This window comes from Filicampus tigris, chromosome 4 (genome assembly GCF_054856515.1).
Source record: "Filicampus tigris isolate MCC_2025a chromosome 4, RoL_Ftig_1.0, whole genome shotgun sequence".
Lineage (NCBI taxonomy): Eukaryota > Metazoa > Chordata > Actinopteri > Syngnathiformes > Syngnathidae > Filicampus > Filicampus tigris.
This window is the reverse complement of record NC_141220.1, coordinates 12778955-12801024: the sequence shown is the minus strand read 5'-3', so window position 1 is coordinate 12801024 and position 22070 is coordinate 12778955. Positions and strand designations below refer to the sequence as shown.

Genomic DNA, 22070 nt, shown 5'->3' with positions numbered 1-22070 from the left:
GTACCTTTGACTCATTTTCATCTACTGTTTATCCTCATTCCAAATTATGACACAGATTCATTTCAATAGAGAAAAACAAACTGCAATAAATCAAATAAAAAATACAATGTTTAAAATGTTTATTCACAGTTTTAAAAAAATCATTGAAAATTAGTGAAGAACACTGTGGTTTAAGTAGTGCTTGCTAATGACTGCAATCACTTATTTACACGACGAACAAAAACGGTTGCATGCACACAATGGGATGAGCTTGTGGATCGGGCTTCCTCCCATCACACTCCATACCCTGGACAACCAAAGCTCATGGACCGTGCAGTCTTTCCACCCACAACCCTCCTCCTAGATCTTGGTAGTGACCCTGTCTTTTCAGGAAGTTTCAAGCTAGGCAGAGGGCTGTTGGGGAACAGAGCAGCCTGGCGTGCCTCTTGGAGCTCCCTGTGGAGAAAGAACATAAAGACAGTTCTTTTAACAAATTTCCTAGTGGTGGCACATCAGGGTCAGCAATGGCTTCTCTGATGTCAAAGTTGTTCATAAGAATTTAACCCGCAATTTAGTATTTTGCCCGCTGATTCTATCTATTTTATGGCCAAAAGGTGTGCATTGTGTGACAAGGCATTTAAAATAATGTGGATGCTTACAAGGCTTGGTGACATCCTTGAAAGAATACCTACCTCCAGGTTGACTATAGATATAAAACCCAGAAGACGCAATCAAAATGTGTACTGCTTCACTACTGTATAACGTCTGAGCATAATGCATGATAAAAGTGCCACCTATTGATCGTAATGAATAGTGCACTTCAAAAATATGACTACAGTACACATGATTTAGTTCAGTGATTCTGAGCTAGCGTGCCGTGGCACATTAGTGTGCCGTGGAAAATTACCCAATGTCAATTATTTTGACAAAAAAAATCTAATAACTTCTAGGGGGTTAATTTATCTATGCCAACCACGTATAGTAACAGGCAGAACAATGAAAATGCTCTTCCACTAAATGACTGAAGTTCCAAAATTAACTTTTTTGGGAATCATTTTCTTAAGTGGTGTGCTGTTAATTTGTTTCCGATGTGAAAGATGAGCCTTGGCTCAATAAAAGGTTGAGAAACACTGATTTAGTTGACGATTTCACAAATCCCTTGAGTCCAGGCACCCAATGTACATAAGAAAAATCTCACGCACAGCACCAAACAAATGTTTCACAAAAAGTATGAATAATAAAATAAAGATAATGTAAACAGAGCCATATCAGATGTTATTCTTATCACTTTAAATGTATGTGGAAACAGATGGGAAATTACTTTTAATCAAATAGGGGCATTAATTTCTAAGTCGAAAGTTGAACCTGCAGTGTAAATTAAGCTTAAAATGGAAATCAACCCAAACAAATTTTTTTCAAGAATGTGTTCCCAGCAGTCCCATGAGTTGAAACACGGCATTCTGATTAATATTGCATTTGAGGAATATGAGTTAAGCAGCAAAATCCACCCCTTTTTAGCCATCTCAGGGGGCGGCCATTTTGTCACTTCTGTCAACTGAAAATCACATCGGCTGACCTGTTTTCTGAGGCTGAGCCGTGATTGGTCGTCACCTGGGCCCTAAGCAGTTTTGATGTCATTTTCAGTCGACAGAAGTGACAAAATGGCCGCCCCCAGAGATGGCTAAAAACAGGTGGATTAACGCTTATTCCACAAATGAAATATTTATCAGAATGCCTTGTTTAAACTAGTGGGCTTGCATAGAACATATTATTGAAAAAAATATGTTTGGGTTGACTATCGCTTGAACTCAATCAGTCCCAACGACGTATTTATATGTCTTTTCACAGTCCGGTCATTCAATCACAGGAACTTATTTACGTTTTAATTTTTTTTCAAACGTCAGGGTAAAAGAGGGGCTGAAAATGCCTGGTACTGAATAACGGCCATTTCTTCATTTCTTTCTTACTTTTCAAGCATGGCTGTCCTGAACTTTTCTACGTTTAGCTCTAGGCGTAGCTGAGCCGCCAGTCTTCCAGTCCTTTCCTGCCTTAAGATGTTGTGCTTGCAAAGCTCCTTGGCTGAGGGTCGTTTGCTGGGGTCTGGATCCAACAACAACTAAAAGAAAGATGCAAACAAAACGGTCAAGTTTTGTCGGAACAATCAGGTTATTTTCCACAACATGAACAGAGAGCAAGGGATACCTGAAGAAGCCCTCTGAAAGGAGAAGAGAGCTCCCTTGGAAGCATGGGAAGGTTGCCGTCTCGAAGGCGATGCCACTCATCTCCATTTTGCGGCATTGGTGGAGCCCCCGCTGCCAGCAGCACGGTAAGGCCCAAAGCAAATATGTCTGCCATGGGAAGATGCGTGTAATCCTGGTGCATGAATGAGAGATATCCATTAAAAAACAAAAGCCCTCCAATGTGTACTGAAGTTTGGGGTTTTTTTTGTCTCCATTTCACCTCATGAAGAACCTCCTTGGCCAAAAAGCGACTGTCTCCTTCCTCAACTTGAGGATTATTGACTGATGTCACATGGCCCAGATCTCCTGTAGTAGGAAAAAAGATTCATAACATATTTAAGCCACACTTTGCCTAAAGTTACAGAAATGTTAGTTCTTGGCACAGTTTAGTGCCCGGAACTAAACTAAAACTAAATTTAAACATAGTTCCTGTGAGCCAAACACCCACTGGACCTACAAAAATTATTAATGCCTGTGGTGCAAAAGCACTATTTAGTCATTTATCCATCATCATTCATACCAATTTTGTACACGACTCCTGCTGGGTGACTTCCTTCATCCTCCTCTTCCTCACTTTCCCCCTCACCGGCTGTGCTTGAGACAGTACGCTGGCAGATAAATATATTACCTGAAGATACAAAAGAAAATTTACAGGACAAAAATGTGTAGAACTGCACGATTTGAATCAGCAACAAAGGCAATTTTGTGATTTGAAATAACACATCAAGAGAAAAGTAAAAGAAAAAGACTTACTTGGTTTGATGTCCAGGTGCACAAGTCCTAAACTGTGGATGTACTTCAGACCCATGGACACTTGCAATAGCAAATCTTTCAACTCCGCTCTAGAAAACATCTCACCCTGCATCTCCTTTGTCCTAATGACATCACCGAGACTTCCACCTAGCTCATGCACATACAAAACATGCAGTGATGTTAGCAAACTCACCTATGCAGATATTAAACAAAGTTAAAAAAAAAGTAAAAAAAAAAAAAAAAAAAAAAAAAAGCTTACCATTACAGTATTCATTCTGAATAATCATGTGGTCTTCCTCGGCCCAGGCAGAATAATAGCGGACCACATGGGGATGGTGGCCAAGAACTGCGTGTGCATACACTTCCTTCAGAGCCAGCTGCCTAAGAGGACATCAAGTTTGACGTATTTTATTATATTCTGCTGCTCGTTCAATATGTATTGTCAGCATAGCAAACGTAACAAAAGCAGACTTTCACCAAAGCTTTAAACGCTTACAAGATGTGAAACATTTGACTGAATACTACAATAAACAGTATTTTGTAGAGGAATCCAGATGCATCGAAACAAAATTGTGACAGTGTTAAATCAAATTTAATCTGCTGCCAAATGTGCCGCTGTATGTTGTGGTAAGGTCCCACTGTGACGTTTAGTGTATCAGATATGATAGTAATGACAGTAATCGCTGTCACATAGTGGCACCACCCGATATTTAAGAGTCCATTAATGGTATGAGGTAGTTGATTATTTGGGGCACAGTGCCAAGAGAAGAAGCACTCATTTAATTAAATACAGTATGGGTATATATTTTTTTGTTTTTTTTTTGTTTTATTAATGAATCAAATAGCTCCTGAATTCACCTTCAAATTAGATACTGCATTACTTTCATAGGTGCTGTCAGAACATACTGTATGTTTTCGACAGGTGGAGGTCAAAGAATAGGTGGGTTTCGCAGGAACATTCTGTGGACGTGACATTGCCCGCAAACAGGAGCCAAGTAAAAGCTTGGCAGCGTCGTGCTGCCAACTCACTCGTTTGCCGAGCCTGCGAGGGGTCGTCGGGATCGTTTGATGGCGTACAGGCAACCGTCCAGCCTCTTCACACACTTGTAAACGGTTCCAAACTCGCCCACGCCAATACGCTCAAGCTCCAGGAACTCACTCTCGTACCGCGACAACATGAGGGCTTGGACAGCTTGCCTCTGCACATACACACACGCACGCACATACACACACAGAGGGCCAAAGCATCTCTAAAGACAGAACTTGCGTCACAATGCTGAATCTTAAATTTGGTAATAGCCAGGAGGAAACTTGTCATTCATGCCACCATATATAGTAATCCATCCTGTGTGCACATTCTAACAGCTTTGGTTAAGTCAGAGATTCTGTCAGGGAATTCCGGAAGATGAATTGGCATGCTTGTCAGTTAGAAAAGCAAAGAATGGAGGAGGGAGCCGTGGATGACGCAGCTTCTGAAAGGGAGGCGCAGTCAGTGATAAAAATAGTTGTACCTTTGATGGAAGGAAGGCTTCATCCTCCTCTGATGATGATGTCAGGCTGTGTTTCATCCTGAAAGAGAAAATAGAACAGTTCTATGGTCGCTTATGTTTATATCAAAAGTACTTAACTAATTTTTTCACATAAAGACCTCCACCAAAGCCCCAAAATATTAAATAGAGTGGAACCTCCAAAGTCGAATGTTCAAAAAGGTTAGGGGGTGGGGCGGTGTCCAAACCACTGCCATGCAAATGGTGCCATCTTATTTTAGCCAGCATCAAATGATCATCTTTGCCTGTGTTTTGTTTTTTCTTGGGCTATTTTATTTTGGGGGACAACAGGGTCAGCTTCAACAAGGAGTTTTAAGAGACGAATAAAGTAATGGCTGTGCAACTAATAATTATTTTGACCGTTGATTAATCTGAAGTATAAAATCTTGTTTTAATATCGATGTCTTTATAAAAACAAATAAACATGCCATCATTTCAAACTGACATTATAGGGGAAGTCAACCCCCCAATATTCTTGGACAAATCATTTTATCTACAAAATAAACTCCCACACATTGGATTACAATTCCACAGTTTACCTTTGCCCATAATCCGCATCAGTATCACTCCTGCGGTTGGTTTTCCACTGCTGCTGCTGCGCAGTGAACCTATGCTCCGAATTGGGGGTGAAGGGGTTCACATTGACTGAAGGCGCCTGGATGACGCTTGCAACAGCTGAGGGGAAACGCAGGGTCCTTGGCTGTTGATTTATTTTAGCGCTGGAAAAAGGCTGCGATGACTTGGTCAACAGACTCTAATGGAGGGCGGGAACAGAAGGGGGTTGACATTACGGGTTTATTTTGATACACTATACGACAAGAGGGACCAGAGTGACTCCCCCTACCTTTGGTGTGCTGGGGGATTCACAAAGTCTTAGCTTCTTCCAGGAGGCAAAAGGAATGGGGTTGGTGCACCGCAAAGGTGATGATAAGGCGTTGTTTCGACTGTGGTGGCGCTGCAGCCGGGGTGTCCTGCAGGCAGGGCTGCTGGGACTTTGCATCTTGGATGTGCAGTCATCAGAGTTGTCGTCGCTGCTGCTGCTGCTGCTGCTGCTGCTGCTGCTGCTGCTGCTGCTACCGTCGCTGCCTTCCTTTCCACAATTGGAGAAGTCCAGCCGCTGGGAGATCTCATCAAACAAATTTGCCATGCGGGGGTCTTCATTTACAACACTGCTGCCAAACGCAAGACCTGGGGGCCAGAACCAGTCGGTCACATCATTTTATGTGGCCAGCTAAAGCAAGTCATAGCTGTCTACATTGATTTTTGCAAATTGTTTTATCACAATTTCAAAAGGTCTTCTCTTCTAATAACGTTGAGATGTTGCCAGCATTTTATGCGACATAATTCCTTTTTAAAATAAAGTTTACCTTTTACAATAGATTAAGATATTTTCCTTGAGGTCTGATTTCAAAACTGGCTATCGATCTGTTTGTTATGAAGGCCTATATGTAGTCATTATATGATATGTTTGGTGTCACAGAATTCTAAGAGAAACCCCACAACAAAAACGCTCACGAGCAAAGACACTTATAATTAATTAATTCATTTGCTCTCCATTAGCAAACTACACATGTTATAAGAATATATACTTATTCAGATCGGCCTACGTAGAAATTATCATTCCTACAAACATAATGTGCATTTTGCACATTCCTGTTATTGGGACGATATGGGCTAGTCAGTAGTGGAATAGTCTAATTAGGCTCAAGGGAAAACAATTACCTGCTAATCAGAGCGTTAAGAACTTGTTTCCTATCGGGTTAATAAAAAGTCGTGTTACAGTTTAATATTACTGAACATTTAATCACGTATACTCACGAACGACCCACCTTCCTCACCACCACGCTTGAAGTTCGCGCTTCATATGTAAAAGACTTCCTGTTTAAATAAATGATGTCACCGGGTTAACGTTTAATTGGACACGTCATCCGTAAACCAAACCTCGTCTTTGCAAACTTTGTAAAGGTTTATTTTTTTGCTTATTACAAACTATCTAAGGCTACTTAAAGTGCTGAAGTGTTTTTTATATGCCGCTATATTTCAAAATCAATAGTAGGATTTTTAAGGGCAAAGTGATACATAGCGCTGAGTGGCAGCGACAAGGCCGTTATTGTTAAGCAGAATGCGAGCAGGTTTCGGATTAAATATGAACTAAATGAGGTCACACTATGTCCAAGCGGACCCAGTAATATGGGCACGTGGGCGGAAGTGGTTACGTCATCAAAACAGAGCGAGAAAGAAAGCGAGGAGGAGGATCTTCCGCCCCATCACTGATGTGACAAGCTCACAAATGACAAGAAAACAACACTGCAAGCCAGAGGGAACCATGACGCAGTTTTAGCCTCGTCGATTCTCGTGGACGTCGATTACGTGAATATTCTCCCCCTCGGCCTGCCAGCCCTCGACGGCAGCGGCACCATGGTGGAGCAGTCGGACCGAGCCCCATTACTGGACTGGGAGGAGATCCCACCGTCGTCCGACCCGAACCAGGCGACTCAGCCGCCACCTGCGGCGCCCAAGGAAAGGGACGCGACGTCGGGCAAAAAAACTTCGACACCAGTCTGCCTGAAGGTGACAGAAATTGGCAGGAGGAACGACAATTCCACCGTCACTTGCCGCCCGACAGCTGTTGTTGACGGCCAGGAGAGACGCCCGATGGGCCGGGAAAAGCTTCCCAGCCACATGCGGGCTCAGCCGGTACCTCCCCTCCCGGATCTGGCGGTGAGGCATCAGTGGGAAGAGAAAGATCACATCGTGGCTGTGTTTGTAGTCACCTTTAATACACGGTCAGGTGAGCAAGGCTCAGCATTCTAATTCTCTAAAACAGTGGCTGTCAAACTTTCCACACCCTGTACGTATCACATTCAAAAAGACTCTCCAAGTACCACTATAACGACCCACATCAAAATACAGTAACATAGTAGGCCTAAGTGTTCATTAAAAACGATCTTTTTATCCTTAAAAACATGTGTTTGTTGTTTTTAGTCACTGAAATGGACAGTCTAAAACAATGTAAAAAGAAAAGAAAAAGGCCTTACGTGGGTCAATGTAAAAAAAAAAAAAACTATGACCAATTATCAAAATTCACATGCACGTTTCTGCTCATGCCCACTTCAACTTTTGAAAATATAAAAACAATCACCACCCTATTTTGGATTGTATTGGCAAGCCTTTTTCTCCATATAGGTGTTCACAATAGAGAAAAAGCTTAATGTTAGAAAACTACAACTAATCACCACCAAAATTCATGTGCACATTTCTGCATATGCCCACTTCAATATCTGAAAATATCAATATTGCTCAAATATTTGGAATTTTATGTACATTAATGCCTTCCTGTCTATAGGTACTCACTATCTTAGAATTTACACTCAGTGTTTAAGTGTCATACTCACAATAAATATAATACAGCATGATGAAAAAAATCATATAGAGTTGTTTTCTATATCTTCTAGGGATAGACCGACTATTGCCACAGATGTTTGGCATTTTGACAAATATCGGTATAAGCCTTTGTAAAAGAAATCTGACTGCCAATAAGAGATTGAATTTAAAGCTGTGTTAACGTTAGGGAAGTATTTATTTACATCTTAAGTTACGGTAAGGGATGCTGCTGACCCTGGGAACTTCCTGCACCTTTTGTTTTTGTTTGAAATTAAAACAAAGATAAGAGAAAGTTCAATTTCAGTTACTTTTAAATTTTAGAAAATTGTATTTACTGTGGAAAACGATAGGGATCTGTTTACTTGTTTAAGTTTTCATTGAACTTTCTAAGATGTGCTGCTGAGCCTGGGAGCTGATTGAACTTTTTGTTCGAATTTTAAAACGTCTATTGTCCAAGATTAAAGTGAAAATAAAAACTGGAACATATTGAAAATCTTAAACGTTGTTCAATAAACATACGGCAAAAGACATTTCAACAGTTAAGATTTGGAGTTTGTATTTTTCAAAATTTTGATGCCAATATTTTCCCGTTAACTGAAAATGAATATCGGTTCCAAATATCGGTTATCAGCCTCCTTGACTACTAGTGATTGGTATCATCCCTGAAAAACAACTTAATCTGTCTTAATTTACAATGATGGATTGATTTTAGCATGTTTAAAAAATAACGCTGAAGAAGATCAAAGTTTTGATTTTTCTGCATGCAACCCTCGCAGGAAAAATTTTGAACCCCCTTAATATAGGATGAAGCGCACGCATGTGCACACATGAATGCATGCATGTGGTCTGAGTGAGGACCAATCGTTGAGCAGTCTCAGTGGGACAATATCAATATGTTCATGTATCATGTACCGGTATTTTTTTTTTCTTCAAATGGAATGATAACAATACCCATACGCCATATTTCGACACAATAGCCATCCAGTTTATAAGATGCGAGTCTGGGTGAGATAGCGAGCTTGTTGTGTTTTGCTTTGTTCGTAATGTGTTGTAGCCCAGTTTCACATTCAATAGCTGAGTCACTGCTTTCCCGCCAGGCCTAACCTCCTCTTACCAAATGAACTGATTGAATAAGAGGAAGTGCTCATGATGAAAGTGTAGTACTGACAGTGGACATGACGACATGTGTAACAGAGTGTATGTCCTTGGCAGGAAATATGATCGAGTGGTGCCTACCTCATGAGATCAACCTGGATGGAGTTGAATTCAAGGCAATGGCCAGCGGTTCCCACAGGATTACTAACGACTTTATGTATGTACTACCACCCGCCCCCTCTCTTCCAAGTATTATCATCGCACTTGTGTTTACTCGCTCACCCCTGATCCTTGTCTGACCCCCTGGTAGATATTTCCGCAAAGGCTGTTACTTTGGGCTGGCCTGCTTCGCTAACATGCCTGTGGACAACGAGCTAGAGCGAGGAGCCAGGATGAAGTCTGTGGGAATTCTCTCTCCTTCCTATACGCTGCTGTACCGCTACATGCACTTCCTGGAGAACCAAGTCAGGTAAGACATGCTCTGTGTTTTTTTTTCAAGAATATGTTCCCAGCAGGCCCACTAGTTGAAACACAGCATTCTGATTAATTATGCGTTTGTGGAATATGAGTTAAGCAGCAAAATCCACCCGTTTTTAGCCATCTCAGGGTGCGGCCATTTTGTCACTGAAAATGACATCCCAACTACTCGGGGCTCAGGTCACGACCAGTCACGGCTCAGCTTCAGAAAACAGGTCAGCCGTGATTGGTCGTGACCCGAGCCCCGAGTCGTGTTTATGTCATTTTCAGTCGACAGAAGTGACAAAATGGGCGCCCCTAGAGATGGCTGCGTTAGTGCCAATGGCATGCGTAACTTACACATCTGTGAAGGCACCATTAATGCTGAAAGGTACATACAGGTTTTGGAGAAACATATGCTGCCACCCAAGCAATGTCTTTTTCATGGACGCCCCTCCTTATTTCAGCAAGACAATGGCAAACCACATTCTGCACGTGTTAAACTGCGCGGCTTTGTAGTAAAAGAGTGCGGGTACTAGAATGGCTTTCCTGCAGTCCAGACCTGTCTCCCATTGAAAATGTGTCGAGCATTATGAAGCGTAAATATGGAGACCCCGGGCTTTTGAAAAGGTGAAGCTGTACATCAAGAAAGAATGTGGAAGAATTCCACCTACAAAACTTCAACAATTAGCATCCTCACATCCCAAACGTTTATTAAATGTTGTTAAAAGAAAAGGTGATGTAACACAGTGGTAAACATAACCCTATCGCAGCTTTTTTGGAATGTGTTGCAGCGATAAAATTCTAAATTTAGGATTATTTGCTAAAAACAATAAAGTTTATCAGTTTGAACATTACATGTCTTGTCCTTTGTAGTGTATTCAATGAAATATACATTGCGCATGATTTGCAAGTCACTGTTTTCTGTTTTCAATTACATTGTACACAACGTCCCAACTTCAACGGAATTGGGGTTGTAAAATAGTTGTCGATTAAACTGCTAATTGATTAGTTGTCTATTATTCTATTAAGAGTTGCACTTCTAGTGTTATCATGAGTTCCTTACCCTTTATTGTACCTTTTGGTTTATTAAATTGCATTATTTATAGCACACTAGTTCTCAGTATAAATCATACAAGCAGGGGATTGGAAACACACGAATAAAACACCAGAAAACAATGGCAGTAAAGCATTTATCAGAAACTGCATTTGCATAAAGGTACATAGCTCTAAAAATTCTTTGAGATGTATTTTATCGACATGTAGAAACTATGGCTTTAATGTAACTTTGTAGATGTGATACATATGAACAGGAGTGTGTAGATGTGTATTTCCCATACAATACTGTATTTCACTTAACTTACACAAGATGTATTAAAAGGAATGTCAACTCAAAATTGTTCTTGACAAGAATATGTTCTATGCATCCCTACTAGTCTAAACACAGCATTCTGATTAATTTTACATGAGTTAAGAAGTAAAAATCTACCTGTTTTTGTCCATCTCACGGGGCGGCCATTTTGCCACTTGCTGCCGACTGAAAATGACATCACAGTTGCTCATGGGTCGGATAACGACCAATCATGGTTCAGTTTCAGTAAACATGTGAGCTGAGCAACTTTGATGTCATTTGAAGTCGACAGAAAGTGGCAAAATGGCCACCCCCTGAGATTCATAAAAACAAGTGGATTTTGCTTAACTCATATTCCACAAATGCAATATTAATCAGATTGCCATGTTTAGACTAGTGGAGGTACATTGTGGAATTGTATCAAGCATTAGGTTACATGCTCTCACGTTGAAATCACTTGATAGACTCCAGTTAAAGAATCCAGGCCATTATTCTCCACTGGAGGCTTTCTATGACGACAAGAAGGCCATCCTTCCGCCGACAGGAAATGGACTGGTCTCTGCTTGCCCTACCTGGAGTGTGACCAGCATCAACCGCTGTATGCATCCAGAAATGAAGGTAGGCATGACTGCATCAAATAGTGTAACTCTCTTTTGCTGTGTTAATGCTCTGCATCTTCCTAAAAAGTTGTTGACTTTCTGCAGATCACTCACCCAGCCGGCTGCATGTCTCAGTTTGTCCAGTTTTTTGGGGAGCACATAATGGTGCTGTGGAAGTTTGCGCTGCTTAGGAAGCGCCTCCTCATCTTCTCCCCACCACCGGTAGGCGTGGTCTGCTATAGAGGTGAGAAGCTGGAACATGGACGTATGTCTTGTTTTGGCATTTGTCAACTGGTGTCACATTGCTTATGATCGGATAAGGCATGATAAATGGTGACAGATAGGTAATGGAATCCCCAAGGATGTTACACAGATCCACGTTTTACAAAAAAATTGTGATACAATTGTTGTTATCTCGTCTTTCTGTCTCAGTTTACTGCTGTTGCAGCCTGGCCAATGTCTCTTTACCTGGAATTGGCGTGTCTGTGCCTGAATTACGACCTTTCTTCTACATCAATGTTGCTGACATCCCTGCACTGGAAACAGAGATGTCATATGTGGCCTGTGAGTGCACTTTGACGGATAATGAGAGCGCTGAAGCAATAATGGAACCTAAGGAAATTAAATTTAAAGGTATACAAACATGTCTGCACATGTTTTTAGGCACCACAGAGAAGATTTTCGAAGAGAAGAAAGGGCTGCACGATCTGTACATTGATAACCAAAATGTGAAAACACACAGGAGCCATTTGCTGCCCCTCTTGCGACTGAATGCTGCAGATAAGGAGAGGTACAGGAAACTGAGCGAACAGAGGTATGCAACACTTTGTAATATAATGCTGGAACGACACCGCATGTAAAGTAATACGGATCCTGTCAATTTTGATTCAGTTATGCATTAGTTGATACACTGAAATGATTAAAAATGCATTGACGACTGTCTAATCAATATTATAGGATGTATTCTTTTCAACCAAAAATCATGAAACTGAGTGAAGCACTCTTTTGTTGGATTTTGTAACGGGTATGGGCTACATTTACAGCACCTTATTGTTTTCCACACTACCGCTTGTGCATGCATTATGTGGAAACTTCCTACTATTACCTTTTATATCTGAAACTACAAAATAAAAAAATAAAAACAATGCATAATTGAAAACCCTAAACTACCATAAATCAATGGATTTTTTGGGGGGAATAAAACGCCTGTAAAGTAGCAAAACGATCAAAGCTTAAGTTGAGTGCATGTTTGCGTATTTGGCGCTTCCATTTTTTTGCACTTGAAATGGTCAAAATCATGATGCATGTTTTTGGGAAGGAAATTTGAGTAATCCACTTGCACTTTCTCAACATCATTCCTTATTAAGTCTAGGACATAGTTATTCTCAACTATTGTCAACCTGGGACCCACATCTTCCTTTTGCTGTAAAGTCGCGACCCACTTTTATAGATGTGAAGAACAATAAATAATTTTTTGTTTCAAAATAGCCTCTGAAAATACATGTACAGTAATTTCCATTTTTAAACGCCATTTAGAAAGAGACGCACCGCCAAAAGCATTTTGCTAGCTGCGAGGTCCGCTAGCGGCATTGTATTTGTTTACAGAGTGACTAGAGCGCAAGTCAGTAACATTACCCAAATATTGTATGTTGTATGTGGGAATTCGGTCTGCCTCTGTACTGTTCTGAAAAATTGACAACACAAATACATGTAATTTTTTACTAGCTGTCCACTACCTACTTTTGGGTCCCAACCTACCAGTTAAGATTCACTGGTTTAGAATGAGTACACCGTTTTTATACAGTGGTTCATTTCTTTTCCCCTTTGTATGGCAGTAATGAATGTTACAATGTTTCATAAAACATTAATAAGTGACCACAATTAATAAAGGTTTTATGGTGGTAACGGTGTTTCCTATGGGAAAATTATTTTTGGGGCGTTGTGGAATAGATTGCGTTCAGCACTTCAGGTTTTAACAGCCAAATAAATTTTCTAGGCAAATGTTGCTGTACTCCCAAGAGGTGGATGGGGACTGCACGTCGAACGAGGAGGATCTTTTTATTGTGTGAGTCCTTGAAACGTTTACTTAGAGAATGAACAGTGGACATAAAAAGTCTAAACAACTATATAAAATGTGAGACCTAGATGAATCATTTGTTTTCTCACCAGTAACCTGACCTATAACTTGTACAACCCAATCGGGGAAAAAATATTTTCAAGAATGGGAGTAAAAACAACTGGGCTAATGTGCACACAAGTGTATGTGGCCTCTCATAACTGGGATTGTGGCTGTGTTCAGAATTAACCAATGACATTCAAACTCATGTCAAATGGGAGTCAGCAAACACCTGCCACTACTTAATGTGTATTTGAGTGTGATTGGTTAATTCTAAACACAGTGACGTCCCTATAAATGGATGTATACAATCGTGCAACGACATTATCATAGTTGTTTATTTTTACCTCCCCCCTTGAAAACATTTCTTTTCAATTGAGTTGTACATGTTATAAGTCACATTAATGGTGGAAAGAAGTGTTGAAATGATTTAATCTAATTAATTAGTCTAATTTTTTTCGACCACAAAAACTTGGCATTTGAACAGGGGTGTGCAGACTTTTTACGGTAATACCCACCAGTTCAGTCATAGTCACAAGCAGCCATGCTAATCCCATTTATGCGTTATTCTAAAATTGAACCTTTATTTCTTGCAGGTTCTTCATGGAGCTTAACAACCGCATCTTCCAGATCCTTTCAGAGGTTGCCGGTAGCGCTGATCGCACCCTGACGGCAGAGCACGTGAGGGCCATGGGGCTGGATCCCCAGGGCGATCGCTGCTTCCTGGTGGAGCTGCTGGAGGTGTACGGTGTTGACGTCACTCTGGTTATTGACAACCTCTGCTGCCACTAGCCTTGGAAATACCGGATTACACCGCGTGTTGGTGACTTTAAGACACACGCACTCATACACTAAGACACTACTTTCACCCTGAGCCTTCATCTGTTGCCTGCTTTTCCATTGTCAGTGTTTGTTTTCTTTTGTGTACATTGTGTCATCTGGCTGTCTAAGGAGAATGGACTCACTCCTGGCTAATGGTGCTGTGCTCTTTTAGCCATCTTATTACTGTACTCTTTTTGTTTGTGCTTTTTTTTCAACACTGGATATGTGCTCGATAATATTATGGCATGGGGAAGGGGGGGCCTCCCTGTGCACCGATCATTTAATACACTGTTAGTGCTGGAATGGAATTGGAAGGTCATTCTGCTATGATCCTTGTACATCCGTGAGAGCATTGACCACTCTTTTGGCTTTCAAAACATGAAGCAATAGAAGTCTGCATCTTTGTCGGTGATCAGCCTTTCACAGTATAGTGTTTCGTAAAGGATTTCACTTTTTGGCACCTTCAACATAAGTGACATCAATGAGTTAAGTTGTCAATGAATACGATTGTATGACACAACGTTATGAATGCTGCACCTTTCTGCGCCATTTGCCACGGACTATTTGTTGACGCACGCACTTACCTTGCATCTTACATGCTCCAAAAAAAACATCATGGTACCTTGGCGTACAATGCTTTGCCACTTGTACTCAGAGGTACTTTGGACACTTAATATTTAGTGTTTGGGAACGTACGTGTGCATTTGGGGCCCTGGATAAGATACAGTTAGCTCTGAGTCCAAAAGTGTGTGAATGCTGAGAGACAAGCAAGGCCCGTTTTAGCAGAAGCGTCACACTGCAGATTGGGAAAAGCAGTGGACTGCATGCTGGGTGAATAGGGCAGCTGCTCCAAAATCAGCCCCCGGTATGTGAACCGCTATAATACCAATGGCCGCGAGAGGTGAGCTTTTGGACAAAACGAATGATGACCTGGTTAGTGACAGAAACGTATTCAATATGCTGTGATGTCATCTTCTGTCCTGCTTACATCACTGTTGCTTTGGTGTATTAACTAGCATTAAGAGTCCTCATTTCATTGCATTTAGGGGCATTTCAGGATCTGTCAGCATTCACACTCAATATCTGAGAAAAATATTGGCATACAGTTGTGTAGATTACATCTGGATGGACAGAAATAGACTTTTCTGAAAAGTCTAGAGGACCCTTATTTCTGACACTAAGAGGATTTGTGTGTTGTGGTATTGTTGGTAGGCTGTTAATAAGTTTACCCAACAGTGCTGAGGCTGTTCCTCTGCTTTTCTCAGAGCTCTTTGAATGAAGAGTCCTTGATATAGCGCCAAGGAGATCCTCCTTGCTTCACTGTGACAAAGTTCCCTTTGTGTTGCGAAGCTAGGCAGCAGCTTTAAGTCTTCATTGAAATTCACAAAATAAAATAAAAAAAAACAAACAAAAAAAAACCTCCCCCGCTTCTCTCTTTTCATCACCGTCTCATTGAGTAAATCTGGAGTGGGATCAAGTGTGTTTGAACACTGCTGGCACACTGTCGAAGTAATCCATCACAGTGCCAGTCTCGATAATAATTTTGTTCCACGTTGGAACACTGAGGCTGGGGCTAATATAAATTCACAGAGGTGGTTCTCAAATGTCTCATTAACCTCTGGCAAAATTAGAGGAATTTTATCCAGGCGGAGAACTACTGATTTAGAAGGATGGCCAACAGCCTTATTGTGGTTTGACCCCCTGCTTCCTTGGTTGGTTTACTAAACATCAAGTGCAATTTGTATTGTACATATTAAAAAGAACATTGTATTTAAAAAAAAAAAAAAAAAAAAACTTAAGCTTTGTTTATTTTTAAACGGGGCCTTAAGGAAATATGATTTATGACATCAGTGGGTTAATGTTATACTGTATGTATTAATCAAAAGATTAAGTACATACAATGTTCCTCAGCACACATGAATGATCTGTTGCCTTGGACCAGTCTATTTACTTTTCGGCAGCCTCCAACATTATTTGCATTCCTGGTGTACATTAAATGTCAGAGTAGGTGGACAAACACACTAATACACAATCGTGCAAGACATTGTGAAGATGTTCACCGATGCGTACCAGCATTAGCTACAATTACTGTTTGTTTGTGTCACTCTGAATGTCCAAGACAGCAAAACTATTGCACACACTAGTGTACATTTTCTACTTGACTGTAAAGTATATCAAGAATAATCACTGTAATTAAACATTAATATACACATAAAGTCAATAGCATGAGCAACTGTTAATTTCACTGTACTTTGTATGACAATAAAACATTGACTGATCGTCTTTTCTGTCAACATTTATTTTCTATCCATCTCACACGTCCTTTTATATTTCCAAGAAGTTCAATTTAGATGTTCAAAGTGGCAGCATTAAAAATCCAATATATGAGCTAAATCAAAAGTAAATGTATACATATAGTCCAGTGAAAGTATTAATATACTTTTTTTTTTCTGACGAACCAACCTACGTTTTTCATGGAAAGTGCTGAATGGTGGTTTATTAGCGGCTTTTCAAGAATTTTCGGGGATTCAAAAAAATGTGGTCGTCAATTCTATACGGAGTTTTCCTATTCGCATACCGGCCTGGTCCCGATACCCGGAAGTAGTGGGCGTTCACTGTTTTTCTTTGAAGGAGTGGCAGTAAAATTGCTGCTTGAACAAATCACTGATATTTTAGTGCCATGTTTTGTAAAGTTGACTTGTAGCAGTCTTTTGGCACTGAGGCTTACACGTCTTAACCACGATTACACTGTAAAGCGTTATAGGACAATAAATGAGCAAAACATGACTGTGATTGAGACTGTTATTTATAGGAAAGCACCAGAAAGAATTCACATTTAACTGTCTATTGAAGGCCATTTAATAAAGTTATAAAGACAATGTATACATGGAATATAGGCTGAGATTAGAATGCAATGTAACTGAAAATGATCTTTTTTCAACAAGCTATTGAAAGACACCAGTTAATGACTACATTATTTAACACTTTAAGGAGACATTCTCTGTGTGTTTCATAGTACTTGGTGAGGTGGTTTTGCCCGTCACTTTTTCGGCTGTTATTTTTGTCTCCTCCATTTTCTCTTCACTGCATAAGTGACAGAAGCTGCTGACGGCGCTCTGCACTAATAAAAAAATGTAGTTTCCGTGGCAACAGTCTTATCTCCACAGGCATGGCCTCGAACTCCTCGTTGTCGATGTTGAAGAAGCCGCCGGTGTCCTACAGGGTGACAACAATGGTCAACTGTGAGACATGCCCTGCTTGACTCCACATGTTGTCACATTATCGTAATCATAGTTGCAGTAGTTGAAGGTTCATTGAAATGACCTCTGGCAGCTGCAGCCGGCAAGCACTGGCTTCCAGTTTTGTGGAGTTTTCAGTGAAAACAGTCGGGTCGTTGTGTTTTTGTTTTCTGCGAAGAAGAACATTTATTTTGTCATTTTTTTTTCACAGTTTTCCGTGTCGAATGTAGACAACGACACCAACCCAACGGTGATGAATTCGCCCACAGTGAAGTTGTCGGACTCAGCACAAATCATCATGGAGTCATTTATGCGCTGCAAGTTCCCATAAAGACAAGTTAGGAGAAAGACAATTGTGAGAACCAGTGCACTCCGTGTCTGATTTTAATATGTTATACTGACGCGCTCAACGGGGTTCTTGTTGTGTGTTTGAATCAACAGCTCGACTGAAGATAGCTTCTGTTCCTCCCATTGCTCTGGTTCTTCTGCTTTTGGAGGCTCTGCAGAAACATTGAGCGTGAATGTATTCATGAAACACGGTAGTCAGCACACCCGCATGTAAAGTATACCTTCGAGGGGTGGATTCCAGTAGTTTTTCAGTCTGCGGACAATGCGAAAGAGCAGGTTGGGTCTGGAAGGCTGATGAGGAGGCAAGTCAGGAGGACGAAGCGTGGGAGCCAAGTAGTTCACTGTGACGTCTTTTAGTAAGGGCCATTCCTATGTCATTTAAAAAAAAACGTGATTGACTCATGGCCACCACCATATGCGTTGCGTGACAATATAGGTTTTGCATAGACTTTGACAAACCTACCCGAAGTGTGCGAAACCAATGAGCAGCATTTGTCTTTAGTGGTCCGAGGTACCAATATCTATGCAAAACGTCGGTAAGTTCAAATCATTTCATGCTATTCACACAAATATCACATCTTGAATGGAAATTGGAAAGGAGGTGAAAAGGGTGAAAAATCCTAACATTACATTGCATTTATCTATTTTTTTTAATTTAAATAAACAAAAATCACGTGGGTTCAGGGTAACAGCGCTGGTCAAATTCAAGATTTTACATCTTAAAAGAAGCTATGCAATTTGGTACAAATGTCGTGATATGACGATTGTCAAAGTCCACTTTATCCTTATAAAAGATGCATTTGTGGTATTTGTATGAACCTCGAGTAAAATATCCAGAAAATTAACAATGTTATTCCAAGAAAATACAATTTAGGTGACCAAACTCAAAGTCTTACTTGCTAACAGTTGCAGAAACATCTCGAAAAGCACCCCAACGCAGTCCCATCAGAGCAAAGACGGGCTTCTCTGTCTCCGCCTGAAAACACACACCAGAACATTTAAATTCACCTAAAAACACAGACTAAAAATCCTCCTTCATCAAACCAAACGAATTATTAATGTATTTAAATGAGATTGCTCACTTTGATTTGAAGAACATCCAGCGGCACGGTTTCGCCCTTCAGAATGGACAGAGTGGCTGACGTAATGTCCCTGCACATTTGTAGGCAATTTAAACAAAATGGCTAAAACATTCCGAAAGGTGTCAGTACAATTTTGGGCAATTTTGGATTCCTGCAACAAACCACTGAACATTTTTCAGTTGAACTTTTTAAAAATGTGTCTTGAACAGTCCAATGTAGTAAATTCCTTAATAACAGCCCATGCATCAATGTAGTGCTATTTTTAGGGGATATAATATAAAACATTGACTTTTTAATTGCTTGGATACAAATAGTTGAGTCTCTAGATAACCTGGCCACACTTTCAAGCGAAGACCCTTATTTATGTTTGGTGATGTGACATAATGTGAATTGCTGCCTCCTTTAGATAAAACATTTTTTTTGTCGTTCCGAATATTGTCTAATTTCTGCCACTCAAGTTGTGTGACACAGGGTGAAACGGTGTTGATTCAGACTAGGGCTGCACAATATATCGAAAAAAATATTGATATCGCAATAAAACGTCAATGTGCATCATCACCCAATAGTTTGACATTATCAATGGGATAAATTAATTAGCTAAGAACACATTGAGCTTGCTTATTTTGTCGCATGAAAAAAAAATACTCCTTTAATTAGGTAATGGAAATGTCGTCGTCGTCACATGTATATTCCGATGCATTTCATTGGCCAGGAGAGCGAGAATTGGATTAAAAAAAGAAAAAGGACGTATACTCTCTCCCGGCATTAGCGTTAGAAACGTGGATATGCGCTCCCCGCTTTAATGGGTTGCACATCGCAATAATATCGATATCGCTATAGTCCATATTGCACATCGCATGTTTTTCCAATATCGTGCAGCCCTAATTCAGACTTTCTCAGATCCATTGTGAAAAAATGTAATACTCACTTGACCTTTTTGTCACTGAGGATGTAAAGACTGGCACTCACAGCATTTTGAGAGCCAAGTGGAATGAATCCAATTGGTATGCGACTGAAGGATTCCTTTAGACGTAAACCATTTATTGTTGAAGTATAAACGCAATTGATAAATGTCCAAATTATGAATCATCATCACTATTACGGTGAACCTACTTGATCTGACCTCCGCAGTAAACCTGTGACGACTTCCTGCAAAGTGCCATCCCCTCCGGCCACGATCAGCATGTCTGTGTTTTCCATGAGATCTATCATTTTTTTGGCTTGACCTTCGTAATCCGTCTGTAGGGATATAACACACATATATGGCATTATGTCGTACTGGTGGTTTAAACATTTAGCCTGGTTTCCAATATTACAATACCTTCACTACTGTAATCTCAATGCCAGCTAGGTGTAAAATAGGAGCAGCATTCTTTTCAAACAAACTGTTGGCTTTCCTGTAAAGGATGAAAACCAAGTTATGCCAACAAAACATACATTAAGTAAGAATAAAAGGCTTTTGAGATGTATGTTCCTCACCCATTAGAAGCTGCAGGGTTCAGTATCACGGTTGCCTTCTTTAAACGCTCATTTGGCGCTATTAATTGGCGCCCAAATTCCTTAAAATAAAAAAAATAATAAACGTTTTTGGAGAATATTATTTAGTTACCAGTTAATTCATACATTTGGGGGATAGTCTAAAATGCAGTTAACGTCACTTAATGTCAGAAAATTATGACCAATCATTATGAAAATTCACATACACATCTCTACTTGAGCCCACTTCAACCACTGAAAATACCAAAACAATCAATGCAAGTATTTTGGATTTTCTGGGAATTAAGTGTTTTCCTCTCTATAAAAAAAAAAACGCTTCAAGTCACTTGATGTCAGAAAACTGCGATCAATCTTTACCAAAATCTATGTGAACATCTCTACCGATACCCACAAAAAATTAAAACGATCGCACCAATATTTGGGATTTTATGGTTAACGTCTTCCTCGCCATAGGCGCTCACTGTTCACTCTAGCTTAATGTTGCTTCTTGAAGAAAACACTTAATGTCCATGAAATTCAATTCAATATTGAGGCAATGGTTTAGATATTTTCAGAAACTGAGGCGAGCGAATTTTGCTAGCGATTAGTTTTCGAACATTAAGTGACGTGCTTTTTCTCTTTCGTGAATTTCTATGGGGAGGAAAAAACTGAATGCCCATACAATCCAAAATACTGTGGCGATTGTTTTGGTCCTTTTCAGAGGTTGAAGTGGGCATAATTGGAGATATGCATGAGTATTTTGGTGACGAGTCATAGTAGTTTACTGACATTAAACGACTAGTTTTAAATACATTTTATATACATACAATGCGTTTTAGACTGTCGCCTTCATTTGAATTTTATTGTACTTACCCTAGCTTCGAGGCAAGCCTCTCTTCGCAGAACATTGTCACTAAAATGATCACATAAATCAAACCTAAGACACCAATACAGTTTTGTGTTGTATTTTGTCAAGTTGATTTTGAAACTCACCAGTATTTGCCATAAAGCCAGTGGCTTCCATAAGATAGGACACACACAGCAAATGTAGACTTCTTCCAATGATTACGCAATGTCCGAAAAACTCTCACAACCCGTGCCATTGTACAGTTAAATCTATGCTACAACGCACAAAAAAGTAATAAATATTAATACATGATGTTGCATTCGTAAAATAGGTTTACTCGCAGCGGTCACCGTTTCGTACATCTGTCACAAGCGTGCTGGTGTTACACCAAAATAGTATTGGATGTAGACATAGAAGGAAAAGGTTCCACTTGAGGGAGAATTATTAATCCCTCGGTTTAAGGGTTACAGTTTATTATTAAAGGTAGGTAAAAAAATAAATAATTATCTTACTTTTGAATATTAAGATGTGGAAGTAAAACTAATAACCCATAAAGTCTGAACTCATGGCTACCACTGATGGACTACAATTCCCATAAAAGGGAATCCCAAAACCCTGCCTAACTGAGTTTTAATGAATTGTGGTAATGTTTTGATTATATAGCAACATTTAAATCGTTACCTCAGTTAATATTTGAAATTTAATTGAAATTAATATTGAATTGATAATTAAAGAA

At 40.0% G+C, this 22070-nt stretch overlaps 3 protein-coding genes across 6 annotated transcripts; 1 reads left to right on the top strand and 2 right to left on the bottom strand.

Annotated features, from left to right (window-relative positions):
• Positions 1–102: 102 nt before the first annotated feature.
• On the bottom strand, positions 103–7170 carry wee2 (WEE2 oocyte meiosis inhibiting kinase). Of its 3 annotated transcripts, none has more exons than XM_086027674.1 (12): positions 6338–7170; positions 5364–5707; positions 5059–5273; positions 4484–4541; positions 4002–4171; positions 3232–3353; positions 2973–3119; positions 2740–2847; positions 2440–2525; positions 2182–2352; positions 1947–2095; positions 103–435 (listed from the first exon to the last, which is right to left on the bottom strand). In XM_086027674.1, the coding sequence occupies exons 2-12, from the start codon at positions 5664–5666 to the stop codon at positions 273–275; spliced, it is 1692 nt and encodes a 563-aa protein (XP_085883800.1). In that variant the 5' UTR covers positions 5667–5707; positions 6338–7170; the 3' UTR covers positions 103–272. The 3 variants fall into 3 exon arrangements, with proteins under 3 accessions (XP_085883800.1, XP_085883799.1, XP_085883801.1); XM_086027673.1 differs by having other exon boundaries at positions 6349–7169; XM_086027675.1 differs by lacking the exon at positions 6338–7170 and adding an exon at positions 6242–6336.
• Positions 6704–16625, top strand: dennd11 (DENN domain containing 11). Its single transcript, XM_086027677.1, has 9 exons — positions 6704–7310; positions 9116–9215; positions 9309–9467; positions 11270–11423; positions 11510–11648; positions 11837–11968; positions 12068–12218; positions 13401–13469; positions 14117–16625. Exons 1-9 carry the CDS (start codon positions 6938–6940, stop codon positions 14310–14312), a joined length of 1473 nt encoding a protein of 490 aa, XP_085883803.1. The 5' UTR covers positions 6704–6937; the 3' UTR covers positions 14313–16625.
• Positions 16626–17183: 558 nt separating this feature from the next.
• On the bottom strand, positions 17184–21899 carry agk (acylglycerol kinase). Of its 2 annotated transcripts, none has more exons than XM_086027679.1 (15): positions 21847–21899; positions 21481–21608; positions 21361–21400; positions 20491–20570; positions 20333–20408; positions 20125–20250; positions 19940–20034; positions 19012–19081; positions 18826–18905; positions 18393–18450; positions 18151–18298; positions 17984–18081; positions 17826–17896; positions 17667–17751; positions 17184–17558 (listed from the first exon to the last, which is right to left on the bottom strand). In XM_086027679.1, exons 2-15 carry the CDS (start codon positions 21588–21590, stop codon positions 17424–17426), a joined length of 1272 nt encoding a protein of 423 aa, XP_085883805.1. In that variant the 5' UTR covers positions 21591–21608; positions 21847–21899; the 3' UTR covers positions 17184–17423. The 2 variants fall into 2 exon arrangements, with proteins under 2 accessions (XP_085883805.1, XP_085883804.1); XM_086027678.1 differs by lacking the exon at positions 21847–21899 and adding an exon at positions 21695–21823.
• Positions 21900–22070: the final 171 nt, after the last annotated feature.